General features: G+C 44.3%; 1 protein-coding gene across 3 annotated transcripts in view; it reads right to left on the reverse strand.

The window, feature by feature from the left end:
- The window catches only part of Ptprb (protein tyrosine phosphatase receptor type B), a 108,378-nt gene that overhangs the window by 17,904 nt on the left and 73,935 nt on the right, over positions 1 to 16,539 (reverse strand). For all 3 annotated transcript variants that reach the window (XM_029542218.1, XM_029542217.1, XM_021204663.2), the window contains 10 exons: positions 15,252 to 15,530; positions 14,577 to 14,726; positions 11,126 to 11,369; positions 7,272 to 7,378; positions 2,847 to 2,946; positions 1,901 to 1,984; positions 1,782 to 1,799; positions 1,586 to 1,667; positions 930 to 1,020; positions 253 to 329 (listed from right to left, as the gene is read on the reverse strand). In XM_029542218.1, coding sequence (XP_029398078.1) covers positions 253 to 329; positions 930 to 1,020; positions 1,586 to 1,667; positions 1,782 to 1,799; positions 1,901 to 1,984; positions 2,847 to 2,946; positions 7,272 to 7,378; positions 11,126 to 11,369; positions 14,577 to 14,726; positions 15,252 to 15,530 — 1,232 coding nt within the window. The remainder of the gene's footprint in view (positions 1 to 252; positions 330 to 929; positions 1,021 to 1,585; positions 1,668 to 1,781; positions 1,800 to 1,900; positions 1,985 to 2,846; positions 2,947 to 7,271; positions 7,379 to 11,125; positions 11,370 to 14,576; positions 14,727 to 15,251; positions 15,531 to 16,539) is intronic.

Below are 16,539 nucleotides of genomic sequence, written 5' to 3' on the forward strand. Positions count from 1 at the left end.
ACAGAGAGCCAACAACCTTTGAGCATGCATCCTGGGGTTGTGAGAACTGCACCTGACCATCGCCATTGTGAAAAAACCAGGCTTAGCAGTGATTGAACTGAGCAGCCTGTATTTTATGCAACCAGACGTGGTCTTTTAAATTTTGCAAGTGTTTATAGGCAGAGCAGCGGGGCAGCTCAGAAGGAGCAGCCTCTCCTGTGTGTGCATCACCAAAGCGCCATCCTGGGTACCGTGACCTGGGAATTCACTTACGGGGATGTAACTGGCGTTGATGTAGTCAGAGCAAGGGTCATCATCGACGTTACAGAGCTTCACTCTCGAGGCATCATCTACAAGAGATTGATGGACAGATTTGCCGCCGTGTCTTGCGGTGAATTTCCCATCCGTGCAGTGCGGTATTCGATTGCTTTGTCTCTGATTCCCACAGCAGCCCCGAGAGAATTGTTCCTGTCCCTGTTTAATAGGTGGGGCTCCGACAGGGTAGCCGACTTGGGGCATGAAGGATGAGTGCAAGAGACAACGTGAAGCCCCAGCTATGGCTTGCAACACGACACTTGCTGAATGCACTGGCCAGCTCTCTCTCACTGCCGGAATGAATATTTTTCAATTTTACCTGATAGGGCAGGCTGCTCTTCTTAAAAACCACTAACTGGAGACTATAAAGTGAACCTAAGGGAGTCTGCCTTTCAAGTCCGCTAATTTTCTGAGACTCCAAGAAGAAAGATAAGAAGGATGAGGGGGAGTGTAACCTGGGTAGCCATCACCCCTGTGAGAAAAGTGCAGGATCATTTGAATTATTCTTTATTAAATTCACTTAAAGCCTGAGAGTGTACATACTCAACTATGCTACACACACACACACACACACACACACACACATCCACATAGTTTGTATACAATAGCATCACAAATTCTAACAGGAAACTTACAAGGCAATATGTTGTTGTATCGATTTTTCCCTCGATTCTCAGGCAAGAGGGCAATGTCACATGACTGGCTTCTACCCACATCTTTTAAGTCCTGTTAGGTTAAAAAGAAGTTTGCAAGAATATATATATATATATATATATATATATATATATATATATATAGTAAGTTGGTACATACAATGCTTTAGATACATAGTAACATAAACATATGTACAAGGGTTAGAGTTTACAGAACACCTTCTCTTCCATATGCCTGGGTTCCTATCATTTTCCCAGCCCCACATGGGAGGTGCCCCTAATACCACCCCACAGGGGAGGCTTAGAAATGATAATACCCTGCTCCAGGACACAGACGTGGCAAAGCTGAGACTCACGTTCAAAGCCTGGGTACTCATGTCCAAGCTATGTTGCTTCCCACACGAGCAAATGTCTAGGCTGAGGAAGGGAGAGCAGACTTGCTCTTTCTGTCCCACCATCTAATTGAGAGTACGTGTTTGCTGTGTGGTTTCAGCTCAAACTGAACTCTGAGAATAGGTGGAATGCTGTCCCGGGAGCCATTTCAGGTGCAGCATGAGCTCTGCAGAGACCTTATGCATCCCAACTGTGATTTCACGGTAACATTCAAGAGGGGGTTCTATGGATGGGGATCGGGGTACCTCATATTCCTTGGATAGAAGGTAGTTGGAGTCCGCCTGCAGCTTCATGAAATGCCCTTCAAACTGATTTATCTTTATGGGGCTGTAATTAAAAATAAAGCGAAAGGAAAAGGAAGTTACTGGAGAAACGGGAAAAGTGCTATTACCAGCCCAAGTTAGATTTCGAAAGCAGATTAATTAATACATTCTCTCTTACCAAGACGTTTTCCGGTTGCTGTGAGGCAGACAAAAAAGAAAGAGGGACCTTGTTAGCAAATTTCACAGAATGCCATCTTTCAGTAAGTAAGCCCCAGTGAAGGAAACTGTGGGACTTACCCTTTCTGGCCCAGATTCAAATGGACAGACAAAGGCCGATCCCTGCGAATGCTCAGCCGGGCAGATGGCCTTTCCCTGCTGTGGCTGAAACACAGGGCACAGATTTCTTTATTCTAATTATGTTACTTGGCATGTTCAACTTCCCCCATGTATGGTAAGGCTGTGCATGCTTGTGCAAATGTGAAATCTTCGGATTCCATGGACGTCTGCACTCAGCCAGCATCTCTTTGAGGCGAGGCAAAGGAGACAGGAACAACGTGAAAGGCATCTTTCCCTGCTCAGGAACACATCTCCCCGCCATCACTTGCCACACCCAATAAAACTTTCCTTTAAAAAAAAGTCCCTAATCCAGAAAACCTCAGATGCCAGATGGGACTACAAAGGAGAATTCAAAGTGAAAACAAATCTCATCAGCCGAAGAGGGCGTGGCTCGGGGAAGTGTGTGCTAGTTATCTCATTCTTTTTAGCTCTTTCTGAAACTAGGATGCCTAGTGAGCCCCAAGATGCTCACACCAGCATCCTTTTTAGGGCATCTCAGCAAAGCCTGCAGGCACACAGTTTGGAGCAATCTCTGGTTGCATAGAGGCTGTGCACTCCAACCGTTTTGCCTGTGCCAAAGGATTTTGTTCCTATTTGAATAACTCTGCCGATGGCCTCTCACGGGCGAGTCCCCGCCACTCCCAACCCTCTACCCCCGACCCCTGGACATGAGTTCATCATTGGTTCGTAGAAAGGTTGGAGAGCTGTGAGGTGTGGATTCAGAATTTGACTCTTGGTTTTTGTGTGTTTGTTTTGTTGTTTTGTTGTTGTTGTTGTTTTTACTAAGGAAACTAGGACGATTTAACCTGGAGAAACAAAACGGCTTTCCCCTTTCAGCCTAAAGAGCGTTTTTAGTAGCATCGCTACATTCCTGAGCCTGATCACTAAAGATCATCTTTGTACTTACCTAGCTTTCTGTCTGCAGACGAAGAAGGCGACAAGGGCCACCAGCATGCCAATGAGAAACAGACCAGCACTCACACCCTCAATGACTCCAAACAAGGGCTCTGCGATAAGCCACACACAAAAGGAGAGAAGATCAGCCTGTTTGACAGCTAGGAAAGTAACATTGTTAAAAGTGCCGTTCCAGATGCCCACAGTGAGATATTCACTACCAGAAGGCCCTGAGGAGGCAGCTGAGTTGGAAGTGTCGCCTATGTCCTTTTACAGGCAGGCTGGATCCAGAGTAAAACTTTATCAACTTTAGGAGTTGATTATGTATATCTCAGAAAGGTATATGAAGTTATCACTAGCCCTCCTATGAAGGATTATATGGTCCCTGGGGTTTTAGAAATCTATCCAATCAGTAAGCTCTTTTAACAAAGGCTCACTTTTATTACCTTTATTTTTTCCCCCTCTTTCTTTCCTTTCTCCCCTTCCTCTTCCTCCCCCCCCCCACTTAACCCCCTCCCCATTTCTCCTTCTTTCTTTCTAATTCTGAGCATGAACTAGCACATTCCATGGTGCCTAGACTGGCACCTGGGCTAAATTCTAGCATCCTTATACCTTGGGTTATACCTAATGCCCATCAGTTTTATCAAATTATAATTAATATACCATACAACTCACCATTTAAATGGCAGGATTCAATGGTTTTTAATATATACAGTATTTTATACATAGTAGCACAAATAACTTGATAACATTGTAATACCCAACAAAGAGAATTCATATATATTAGTCATTTCTCGCTTTCCATAGCTGGGGCATAGGTAATTCGCTTTCCATGTCTATATATATGGCTACTCTGGACATTTTATAGAAATTAAGTTGTAAATAGATGGCTCTTGTGACTGGCTTTGTTCATTTAGCACAATACATTCAAGCTTAGCCAAATAATATTTTTGAAGAGTTATTACTCTTTATAGCTGAATAGCATTTAAACACATCATACTTTGTTTACTTGTTCATTGATGTATATTCAAGTTATTTCTACTGTTTTAGAACTTTGAAAGATGCTACTATGAACATTTTTTTCTAGAGATTTATGTATTATTATATCTAAGTACACTGTAGCTGTCTTCAGACACACCAGAAAAGGGTGTCAGATCTCACTACGGATGGTTGTGAGCCACCATGTGATTACTGGGATTTGAACTCAGGACCTTTGGAAGAGCAGTCAGTGCTCTTAACTGCTGAGCCATTTCTCCAGCCCTGCTATGAACATTCATGTGAGATTCTGTGTGTGTGTTGGGGGGGGGTGTTTTCATTTCTCTTCCATATATATTTAGGAGTTGAATTGTTGAGTCACATGACAGCATATGCTTCCGATTTTTAGGAGTTACAAAACCATTCTCCGAGTAACAGCTATCCTATTTTATGTTCTCACAAGCAACATGTGAGGCTCCCTTCACGCAGCGTCCTGACACAGTCCTTGAGTGGTCAAGGTGTCCTGACACAGCCCTTGAGTGGTCAAGGCATGGCATCCTGCTGTGGTTCGGACTTGCACCTCCCTAATGAGTGATGACCTCATGTGTCTCTTAGTATCTTGAGCATCTTTGGAACTATGTCAATCCTCTGTTCATTTTTATCTTATTTTAAAACATTTTAAAAGGTTAATTTATTTTTATTTTATATGTATGACTGTTTTGCCTGCGTGTATGCACGGGCACCGAATATGTCTGATACCTGAAGAGCCCTAAAGAGGGTGGTAGCTGGAGTAATGAACTGTTATAAGCCCCCACGTAGGTGCTGGGAAGTAAACCCAGGTCCTCTGGAAGAGCAGCCAGTGCTCTTAACTGGTGGAGTTAGTTGTCATTATCGTTGAATTGCAAGGTAAGAGTTCATTGCCTACTAATGATTTTGCGAAAATTTCCCTCATGCCTCTCGGGTCATCTTCTCACGTGTTAGATGCTGTCTTTTCAAATATAAAAGACTTTCATTTTGGTGAACCCCAGTCGTTTATCTTTTTCCTTCTTTTATGCTATTAATATTTTGCCCAAGAAGTCATTTTGTAGCTCAGGGTCACACAGATGTCCTCCTGTGTTCCTAGGAGAAGCCGTCCTAGAGTTTTGCGTCTCCTGTTTAGTTTTGTGGAGTAGCCCATTCTGTGGGCTCCACGCTCAGACCTTAGATCTGTTTGTTCCATATCGACTTTCATTCCTCATCAAATGAAGACAGCCGCTCTCCCTTTAATGCATTTGTGATTCTACTTTGAATATTTGCTTCCCTTTACTGAACGACACAAATTTTCCGTTGTGTAATGATAGTTCAGACAGGGAGGAGTTACGTTTACGAAGTCTCTACTTAACAATAAATTACAGACAAAGACTTCTAAATCCTCTTAGCTGGCTTCTGATCCCTCTTTGGCCCGAGATGGAGGAGATTATCTCTATATTCAATAGAAACAGATAGGAAGGCCTGTGAGGCTCCGTCATCCTTGGCCGTGCAGCAGGAGAGACCTGCACAGCTTCCCCACACTAAAAGGCTGAGAACCTAAGCACACACCAGACAAGGAAAGCTGCCACAGGCCAGCCGGGCCGGTGTTAAGGAGCAAGGTGATGGATGGGAGCCAATACAGCTCTCAGCATGGTTGGAGGTAGGGTGGGGGCAGGGGAACAGGTGGTGCTGAGGCCACAGGTTTTCACAGAACATGTGGAATACCAGCGGAAACAGACTGGGCACGTTGCTCAGCCTCTTGGCACCACAGTTTCTCAACGTCCAGAATGAGGGGTGATAGGTCGGAAGCTGTTCTCTGTAGAATGCAAAAGGAGCTCCCAAGGGGCGACTGGCCAGGGTCAGTCACCATGACTACCCATGCCGCGCCTCAGACGTAAACACGGATGCAAAGCCTTTACACTTACATTTTCATTTATAAAATGATTGTTGGTATTTGCAGTGCTGGGGGTTAGATTTGGGTCCTGCCCTGTACCAGACAAGAACTCTACCATTGGGCTACAAGTGAGCGATGACACAGCGCCCTGTAATATAATTAACGAAGGAATGAATGAACGTGCGCGCCATGGTACAAGTGTGGAGATCACGCAACTTGCCGGAGTAGTTTTTCTCCTTTCCTGGGAGGATTCCGGGAGATCAAACTCAGGTTGTCGGGTTTGCAGGCAAGCTCCCTTTACCTACCGAGCCATTTCACCAGCCCAAGGCTTTTAAACAATGTAAAAGGAAACATAACAGGAGCTGGAGAGATGGCTCAGTGGTTAAGAGCACTGACTGCTCTTCCAGAGGTCCTGAGTTCAAATCTCAGCAATCACATGGTGGCTCACAACCATCTGTAACAAGATCTGGCGCCCTCTTCTGGAGTGTCTGAAGACAGCTACAGTATACTTACATATAAGAAATAAATAAGTCTTTTTTTTAAAGAAAACATAACAAACAGAAGGAAGACGGAAATCCCCTTTAACCTGGATATTTTGGAATATCATAATTAATACTTTGGTGCTTTTCTTCACCCCTTCTTTTGCATGTACACTTGTCCAGAGTGTCTGAGAGGGATTGCTTCCAGGACACCACGTGGTGTGTCATTTGCATATCATTTGCATACAACCCCACACCCCCCTGGTTGCTGTGAGACATCTCTGGATGAATTTAGAATGCCTGTACAATGTGAGTGCTGTCAGTAGTCAGTAGGCTATATTGTTTATATTGTTTACAGGGGGAATGGCAGGAAAAGAAAGTTTGTTCATAATTAGCACAAACACAATTTGGTTCTTGAATAATTTTTTGATCCACGGTATTGAACCTGTGGATACAGGGAACCAGCTCTGCATGTATATTTTCTGATCCACCTACAACAGAGAGCCGTTCATGCCAACTTATATTTTGACCTGTGTAAATTCTTTACTTAAAAAAAGATTTATTTATTTATTTATTATGTATACATCATTCTGCCTGCATATATGCCCACGGGCCAGAAGAGGGCACCAGACTCCATATCAGATGGCTGTGAGCCACCATGTGGTTGCTGGGAATTGAACTCAGGACCACTAGAAGAGCAGACAGCTCTTAACCTCTGAGTCATCGCTCCAGCCCCCTCCACCCCGCCCCACCACCACCTCCACCCCCTCTTAATAAAGCTCTTAATATTGATGGTTTTTATTCCCTTAAAATTTTGTATTCAGTGGAAAAACAGCACGCATGCCCCCTCCTTTTTTTTTTTTTTTTTTTTTTTTAAGATTAACCCCTTCTAGCCTGTTTTACAGATCTGGTATATTCTCTCTGATCCACACAGTCCACGGTCACCCGGAATTAAAATCCAAGGGAAAACAAATATGCCCCCAGCCCTCAGGCGAGTCGCCACCTCTCCCACTAAAGACCCCTGTAGATGTCGTGGTGACTGGAGAAGGCATGGGTAGGCGGAAGGAGGCATTCGGCTTACCTGACTCTGTGGTGATGGGCATAGAGAAGAACGTATCTGAATAGAGAGGTTTTGTGAACTCTTTCAAGTCCTCGTCAAATAGCTGAGTAAAAGCCCGGATGCTGATTCTGGGGAGAAAAAAAAAAAAAACAAAAAACGTTTATTTAAGTGCAAATTGCTATCCTAGGATAGTAGGATGGACTGAAGACTGTGTTCAAGGGGAAACAGGGAGGGTAGCTGGCTGTTCTGTACGTAGGGTGAGATATGAATTATGGAAACAGACACAGCTTCATACAATCACTCACTGATTTGTTCATTGAGCCCCTACAGTATGCAGGTCCCTTCTTTCAGGAGCCAGGGATAATAAGGGGAAAAAAATCTAAATCTCCATCATCCCAGAAACTACAGTCCCAGGGAGGAAGTGAGACAGTAAACCCATAGATGCAATATGTTCAGTGATAATGAGTACCCGATACACAATGAACACTGCAAGTGTCACTATGGTGACTGTCAATAAGATAGGCAGAGTTCTGACTACATGGGGCTATACATGGCTCTTCCGTGTGTTTTAAGAAGTTATACTTTCTCTTACCAACTGTTCTTAGCCTAGCGTGTCCTCCACAGGACTGAACTAAGCATATTGAAAAAGAAAATACCAGAATGTTGAGTTCTAGGAAACAAAGATATGTGCTGTGAGTTCTCAAAAGCACATATATGTGTTATGAGATGGTGGGGCCATAAGGATGTGAGACTCTCCAGGGTTCAACCTGGCTCACTTCTTTGTTCATGAACACTGGGTGAGCAATTTTGTGCCAAGTACTTGGTACAGGTTCTGTAACCGATGAGATGTCTGTCTCCCTGGTTACACTGAACCCTTGCAGTCCAGTGAAGAGGGCAAGTAATTCTGTAGAGGGGTAGAAGCCGTGGGAAAAATTCAGGATTCGAAGGATGTAGGGCTAGGGGCTGCCAGTGAAGCCAGGGGAGAATGTCACCACCCAGCTCTGGCTGGCAGATATGGTATGGAGCTGGCCTAAGAGTGAACTGGCTTTGTAAGCGAGAAGGGAAAAGCATCCTAAAGATCATAAAAATGGATTTCAAAGGTTCAGGGATGTAGGAGAGCCACGCCCCAGGGATCTTGATTGAGTGAGGATTTAGCTGGCAAAGGATAGGACACAGGAACTAGGAGGTTTGGTCTGTCACACATGTGACCTTCTGGACAACTCAGTGACGATGTGCAGATGGGAAGGCAAGGAAAGAGCTCGGATACTACTGATAATGTGACACAGCCAGAAAGTAGCCGAGCTGGACCCCAAATGTTGGGCTTTGTCCAGGGCCTCTGCACCCACCGCAGATAGGAAAAGTGTGTCCTGGGAGACCCTGGTCCAGACATAATCACCCATCATTCCATATCTGCTCTTCTTGTGAAATACGGTACCCGTGTCCCCCTCTTGCAGATTTGCTCTCTGCCATTTCAGTTACCTAGTCGATTGCACCCCCCAAAAAATACTTCACGGAAAATTCCAGAAATAAACAATTTTAAAATTGCAATCTGTATGCCATTCTGAATGGCATGGCAGAACCTCACTCTGTTTTATCCAGAGTATGGAATATTCTTTTGTTCAGCATTTCTACATGCTTGTGTGTAGGCACATGTGTGTGCAGGCATGTGCACTCCTGTATAGAGGCATATGTGGAGGCCAGAGGACAGTCTCAGGAGCTATTTTCTTTGTGGATTTTGTCATTGTTGAGACCGGGTTTCTCTCATTGGTCTGGGGTTTACACATTTCAGCTAGGCTGGCTGCCAGCGAACCCCAGAAAAGATGTCTTCTTATCTCTATTGCTCCAGCTCTGGGATCACATGCCCCACTCAGCCTGGCTTTTGTATGTAGCTGCTGGGGAGCAATCTGAGGGCCTCCTGCTTGCCTGGTAAGCTCCTCCCAGAGCCTGCTAGCTCCCTCACCCCATGTTGGGTTACTCAGTAGCCATGTTACTCGTGTGAAAGGCTTTCTCCACCAAGCCATGCATTCTCAAGACACCTTACAATCAGACGGACTGTCACAAGACCCCAGTGCTTGTGTTAAAGAAACCTTCACCTTTACTGATAATGCTCCCCAAATGCAGAGTGGTAGTGCCAGCAGGTCACACATACTAAAGAGAAACTCCCGTTAGTTTAAAGTGTGAATGCTGTTGATTTAATAAGGAAAGAAATTGTATGCTGAGTTTAAAGATCTTTGCCGATGTGTGGTATGTCCCAGAATTGCTGAAGTTCGCAACAGGGAATGATAATTAAAATGGAAAAGGGCTTGCTATTGCAGGGTTCAGTACTGTCTGTATCCCAAGCAGACACTAGTTCTTTGGTCAAAGAGGGGTACTGTACCAGTCATGTTCTCTCCTCTAAGTGAATGGTTTACAACCGGTAGGTCACATGACCCCAAAAAAGACCATTGAAAAAAAACACAGATGTTTACATTACAGTTCATAACAGTGGCAAAATTACAGTTATGAAGTAGCAATGAAATAATTTTATGGTTGGGGGTCAGTACAGTACAACGTGAGGAACTGTATTAAAGGGTTGCAGCCCTAGGAAGATGGAGAACCCTTGCTCTAAGCCAATGAACAGGCAGACACAGTCCCAGCCAATCATAGTTTCCAAGGAGATTTGGCTCAGTTTCTTTGAACCCAAGTAAGCAAGAAGCTGAGGACTCCCTTGACTCTTACAGAGACTTGAAGGGTCCTGGTTTCTGATCTTGTTTAAGCTTCTGGCTGCCTCTAATAACTGACATCCTCTGTGTAAAGCCGTGGGCTTTTCTGAAGTCGAGGCTCCGGGTGGTAACAGCAAGCTCATGAAGAGGCCTGGTGGTTACACGGAGTTCTTGCCCAAAGCAAGTCTTGTTTTGTCTTAGGGAAACCATCTGCTTGCCTTTGCTGGTGTGTGTGTGTGTGTGTGTGTGTGTGTGTGTGTGTGTTACAAAGAACCCTCTTAGGTGTGATGATAAGGTCTCCTTTGGGAACTAGCAGAAGTGGCACTCAAAATACATGAGAGTCAGTAAGACCTTGACCCTCATCAACAGGACACGCAGTGGCTCCCAGGGAACCTCACTGGCTGCCGTCTTGACTGGATTATCACAATTACCACCACGCCCAACAGGGAATGTCTATTCCTTGAGGAAAAAGAAAATCTGGTATCTGTGGCCTTATCACCCAAGAGAGGATCTTTGATTTCCTTTCTCTCGAGATGCTGTTTGGGGGTGCCTCTATTTGCTTTTGGAAAGCCAACGGAGAATAAGAACTCCACACATTCCTGCTGCTGGCTGCAGCTGTGCCTTCTGGGGATCAACAGTAAGCAGCTGCTCCATTCGTCTGCCACCTCGGAGGGAGGGAGGAACAGGTGTTTCCATTCATTCAGGGCCCCCTTCAAGACTTCAGCCTGGGCCACAGAGCGCTTTCGTGTTTACACACCTTCGAGAGTTAAGTATAATTTCAGGCTCATTCTAAGTGTATGATAGTGCTTCATATTGCTTGGGTCTCCCTAAGCTCAGTCTATTTGAAGATTTCACAACAGTGAGCATTGTAAATTACTTGGCAAATGCTAAAGCAGTTGCAGGATTAAAAAGAAACGAGCTATTAAAAGCCCCCAGAGCGTCACACAATGGATTGGAGCTTTTGTACAGTGTTGAAAGCTCCCTTTGCACATTACCTGTGAATGGAGGCAGGAGCCTAACTTTTATAAATTACTCTCTATAATATAGAGTACTCCTGAAGCACAGGCCATTACTCTACAGGAGCTCATAGACAGCAGGAGCACAGGAGGCTGAATGTCTCATAATGAACGAACGCCGCCCGTCTCCCTAGCAAACGACAGCAATGCATCTCACCTGTAGGCAGTGTGTGGCTTCAGCGGTCCATCGCAGAATTTCTGCTGACTGGGATCACATTTGCCACCAAGGCTGTCCATCTCTGCTCCAAGCTTAATGGTGAAACTTTTAGAACTGCTGTCGGGTCTTTCAGCACATTTGCTGGCAAAATAATTGGTCTGGTAGACTCGGATGGAGGCGTTGTGGCTGTAATCCAGGTAGGAAGGGAGAGGATGCTGCTGTTCTGGCTTCAAGTCATCCATGCCTGCAGGAGGAAACTCACAGTTAAAGACGTGTGTGTGTGTGTGTGTGTGTGTGTGTGTGTGTGTACACATGTGTACTTGTGTATGTATCAATTGAGTGCTACATTCCTAAGGCTACAAGCTCATCCACTCTCTTCGGTTATCCCATAATACAGATCCCGCGATCTCAAAAGATGCTATGAAACTTTTTTTTTTCAAAAATACATATAAATAATTTTATAATTACACACGAGCCCAAACAGTTTCCTCTGCATATCAGAACAACCAATTACAACAAAGAACAGCATTTGCCACAGCTCCAGACGATGCTAACTCTTCATCAAGAGAGCAAGGCTACTTAATAATCCCTTTACCGCTTCAAACTCATTGTAGTTACAGAAACTCATATGACCTGGGGGACCGGGAAGAGATAAGAAAAATCAGTGTCCCAAAGGCAAGTGGTTGTCCCCTAAGGACACACAGAGCCAGAGGTTTCTTAGAGCTTAGTTCTCTTGAGCACAATTTGATCCTGGTTCAGATGTGTCTGCTCGCACTCGGAGCACTTCCCAGAAACCCCCTCCTTGTCCACCCAGCCTGCGGCGTGTTTAGGCACTGTGAATTAGTTTTGATGTTGCCTAAGGGGGGAAAAGGGTGTGTTGTAATAAGGAAAATATTATAGAGATGGGATTCTGTCTCTAATGTACTTCAAGAAGTATGTTTATTTCAGCATCTTGGACTTTATTCAGTAAGATCTGCTCTCACTGAGTATATCTTAGGGAAAAAAAATGTCTGATTTGTTGGCATTTTATTCATCTGTATCTGGGGAAGCAGATTTGTAAGTAGAGAAGAAACTGACCAGGAGAGATTAAATCCCATATCTGAGATCCTCCCTCTGTTGTATTCTGAGCCCCAATTTTAGGAAGGCTCTAGACAGAGAGAGATTTATGGGTCATCTTTACCCCTCTCTCTTCTTCCCAAGGAGCCTACTGAGACCTTGAAGCACCTTTCAAAAGGTTCTCTGGGTCCCTCCTTTTATACATCTCTTCTGTCATGCTCTTTCAATAGTAGAGCCCCGTTTGGACCAGTATAGTTAAGTCCCAGATGACAGACGACCTTCTACAGTCGGCTGGGTTTTGTTAATTGACCTTTCCTGAAATAATGGAGATATTATTTTGTTGGCAATAGTTGAAGATGAATGTTGCGTTTAGGATGAGTGTATATGGATGGATTGCTATCATTGGGTTCCAAGGGATCATTGCTCAGCTCTGTGGATGCCAATATCAGAAAAACCTACCTGGCTGTGGAGCACAGGGCCAGCTTCTCTGCTGGTGTGAGATTTTTGGTCACTGCCCTAGACGCATGTGGAAACACATTGTCTCCATTGCTGCCTAATTAAAGTCTATTCACGGCTCACAAATCTATCTCCAGTCCCAGGGTGTGAGGAAACCTGGGATGCACCATTGACCCTTGAAATTATTTAATTAATTATGCATAACCAATTTAGTACAACTAAATAGAATGTAAAACCATGTAGACTGTTAAATACCCACTGAAACTAAAATGTCATTTAGTCTAGAAATCGGTCCAGTGTTCGCCATGTTTAAAAATTCTCCTTTATCCACAAATGGCTCAAAATTTGTCAGAGATGCTGAGGGAAATTCATGTACATATAGCGCCTTAAATAATTCTGAGAAATATAAGGAAGATAACATAGACCGATATTCCTGTGCGCACTGGCATCCTTTTCGGAGACTTAACACTTAAAACCTTAGCAGCACGAATATGAATACATTTAACTCCAAAGCAACACCCCCTGCAGGTGCCTTGACAGAATGTGTCGATAACAAACTCCAAAGATCACAATTCAGCTGTGTACAGTGATGTGACAGTTCTTGCATGGCATTTGTCCAGTCTGTGGAAACTGGGTCACCCCATGTACTTTCTACAGAACTACATAATGAAATCTACTCTTAAAAAGTCAGAGTTGGGCTCTTATCACCGCTCACTCCTCTCACTTCCCTCTCCTCTCTCCTTTCTCTTTGTCTTTTCCTCTCTTCTTTCTCTCTCTTTCTCCCTAGTCCCCTCTCTTTTTCTCTCTCTCCCTTCTCTCTTTCCCCTGCAGTTCTATAATAAAGCTCTTAAACCATTAAAAGAAAATATTAAGAGTTGGGAATGGTAATTACGTGTCTGCAATCCCAACACTGGGGAGAAACTAAGGCAGGAGACTCATGAGTTTGAGGTTAGCCTGGGCTACAAAATGAGGGAAAGACCAGACCAAGCTACATGAAGCACAAACAGACAAACAAAACAGCAACAGCAATTCACAAAAATCCTGACACCCAAAGCAAGCAATGGCAGAATCAAGCAAACAGAACTCAGAAAAACGAGTTCTGTAAAGGAGTGGTACTTCAAAGAAGCATCTTTTCTTCTCTTGTAAGTTTTTGGGAATTTTTGTGAATTGATGTAGTTTGAGAATATGTGTCTGTCAGAGGTATTTCATATAAAAGTAGATAAAAGGTGTTGTGATATATTGCTACTTAATGACAGAATTAAAAAAAGAGAGAGTAAACAAAATTGATGGGTAGCCAAGAGGATAGTCATATATTTCCACTTGTGCTCTAAAAATTAGTGATCTCTATTTTTTTTTTAAGATAGGTCTTGCTACATAGTATAGGATGATCCTGAACTCATAGCAGTCCTACTGTCTCAACTTCTTTTTTTTTTTTAAAAAAAGATATATTTATTTATTTAATAAATGTATATGAGTATATTGCTGCTGTCTTCAGAGACACCAGAAGAGGGCGTTACATTCCATTACAGATGGTTGTGAGCCACCACGTGGTTGCTGGGAATTGAACTCAGGACCTCTGGAAGAGCAACCAGTGCTCTTAACCACTGAGCCATCTCTCCAGCCCCTGTCTTAGCTTCTTAAGTACAGGGTTCATAAATGTGTTCAGCTCAATAATTATGTTTACGATTGGTTTATTATCATTTGTTATTTTTATTATTTTCCTTGCACTTAATCATTGTGTCTAAAGTTAGCAGGGCTCATTGCCAAAGGACCCTCGGGCCGTTTCGCTTGTAACTATCTCCCTGCATACAGCCGAGACTGAACTGAGTATTAACAATTTAATTTTCTACTCTTCAAACTTTCTCATCGAAGGAGACCTCTCACGACCTTGAAAAAGTCAGCTCTGTGTCTTCGGGTTCATTAACTCGTCATTACTTACTGTCGGCCTCTCTCACCACCACAGCGAAGTATTTAACCGCTCCGTTGGTGTCGCTGAACCAGCTGCAGTTGACAGTAAAGTTGATGGAAGATTTGCTGATCAGCACATCCTTTTCATTCACGCGGATGTGCGGAGGCGGTGGAGGCGGGCCTGGAAAAGAGGGGGAGGAGCCAAGAAGGGTCACAGGGTGCTTTCTCCTCCTGAACAGGTCAGAGGGGTGAAGGTCTGGACTCCTCTCAGCCTCTGTGCGCAAGGGAATGTGTGATCACATCCTCTTCTAAAAGGAAGTAGGCAGAGGAAACAACTGCCAGTGGCACATTTAGCATAATGAATGGGGCATCTCCTCTGCAGGATTTCCTCAAGGTGGAGGCATCAAATTGCTTAAAAGCTCCACTAGTTATATACTATCTAGATCAGGCAAGATGATGCACTTAAAAATCCCGACTCATTTGGGCACTTTAACATTGACACATGTGTTAATGCAAAACTTTACCCAGAGAGTGGTCTCCATTTTCCTGGGGTCGTTGGATTCTATTCCCCAAGTAATAACAGGACAGACTTGCGTACATGTGGACTGTGTGCAAGCGAACGGGATTGGTAGAAATGACGGAGAGAGATTCGAAGCCCTCTATCCCCTGTGACAGGGGTCCCACGCAGGCCTTTGGGAACACTCACGGTCTATCATGGTGATGGTGCTATCTTCAACCACCTCACTGGTCATGCCGGCCGACTGCACCTTGATGGACACCAGGTACCTCTTATGAGGCACTAACATCATGATGTTGAGCAGTGATTTTTCTTTCTCCAGCTTTCTGGAAAACTCGATTTCTTGGGTATCCATTTTTCGGCACTCAATGCTATAGCCGTCAAAGTCGGAGTCAGGGGGTATCCAAGAGCAGGCAATGGCCGTGGAGTTCTGGGGGCGGCAATGCAGGTTTTGTATCTTGTCTGGCTCTGTGGGAGCAAGGGGGCGGGGGGGGAGGGGAAGAGATGCGATTCAGCTGTGTGGAAGATGTTTCCTCCAGCACCTTTGGGGATAACTGAGATGTAAATGGACAGTTCCTACAACTTTTTGAATTGCTTTCTGGGGGAAATATTTTTAAGGATCATCATAGAAATTTTCTGGCTGTTAGACGGCACTTTGAAAAAAAAAAAAGTTTAGTCTGGGCTATGGTGGTACATGTCTTTAATCCCAGTGCTCAGGAGGCAGAGGCAAGTGGGTCTGTGAGTCTGAGGCCAGTCTGGTCTGTAGAGCAAGTTCCAGGAGAGCCGAGGCTACTGTCTTGAAAAACCAACCAACCAAACGAACAAAACTAACCAGCCAACCGACAAATAAAAAAATCCATCCAATATTAAATGGGACCACTGAGATGTCTCAGCAGGAAAAGGTGCTTGCCGCCACCACACCTAATGGCCAGAATTCAATCGCTGGAATCTACAAGATTATAAAAAGAAAAATGACTTCTGCAAGTTGTCCTCTGACCTCCCCATACTTGTGTGCCGTGGCATGCACACACATGAATACTCATGAGAGCACACACAAAAGTAAATAGATAAGTAAATGTAAAAGAAAGGGTTAAACATGCAGCCGGGGATGCAGCCAGGCAGTTTAGCACTTGCCTAACACATGTAAGACCATGGGCTCTCTCTTCAACTCTGTCAACCCGAAACGACACCACAATAAAAACCCTACTAAAAGTGAAAGTACAGTTTCTTTAGAAAATCACCCATGTGCTTTGAAAAGCAAGCTCGCGTGAGTAACAGCGGAACCCGGCGGACAGAAGGCCAGGCAAGCCCCCAGCCTGAAAGCAACGTCTTTCCCAACGTTTTCTGGATAAATGACTTTCCGCCTGCACATGAGGAAATCAAGAGTCTCTCCTTCGTATAGTTGCTGTAGTGATGGAGTTGGGGAGACACGGACAGCCACCCGGAACACTGGATGACAGAGTCATTACCGAATACA

Source organism: Mus pahari, chromosome 9 (assembly GCF_900095145.1).
Source record: "Mus pahari chromosome 9, PAHARI_EIJ_v1.1, whole genome shotgun sequence".
Lineage (NCBI taxonomy): Eukaryota > Metazoa > Chordata > Mammalia > Rodentia > Muridae > Mus > Mus pahari.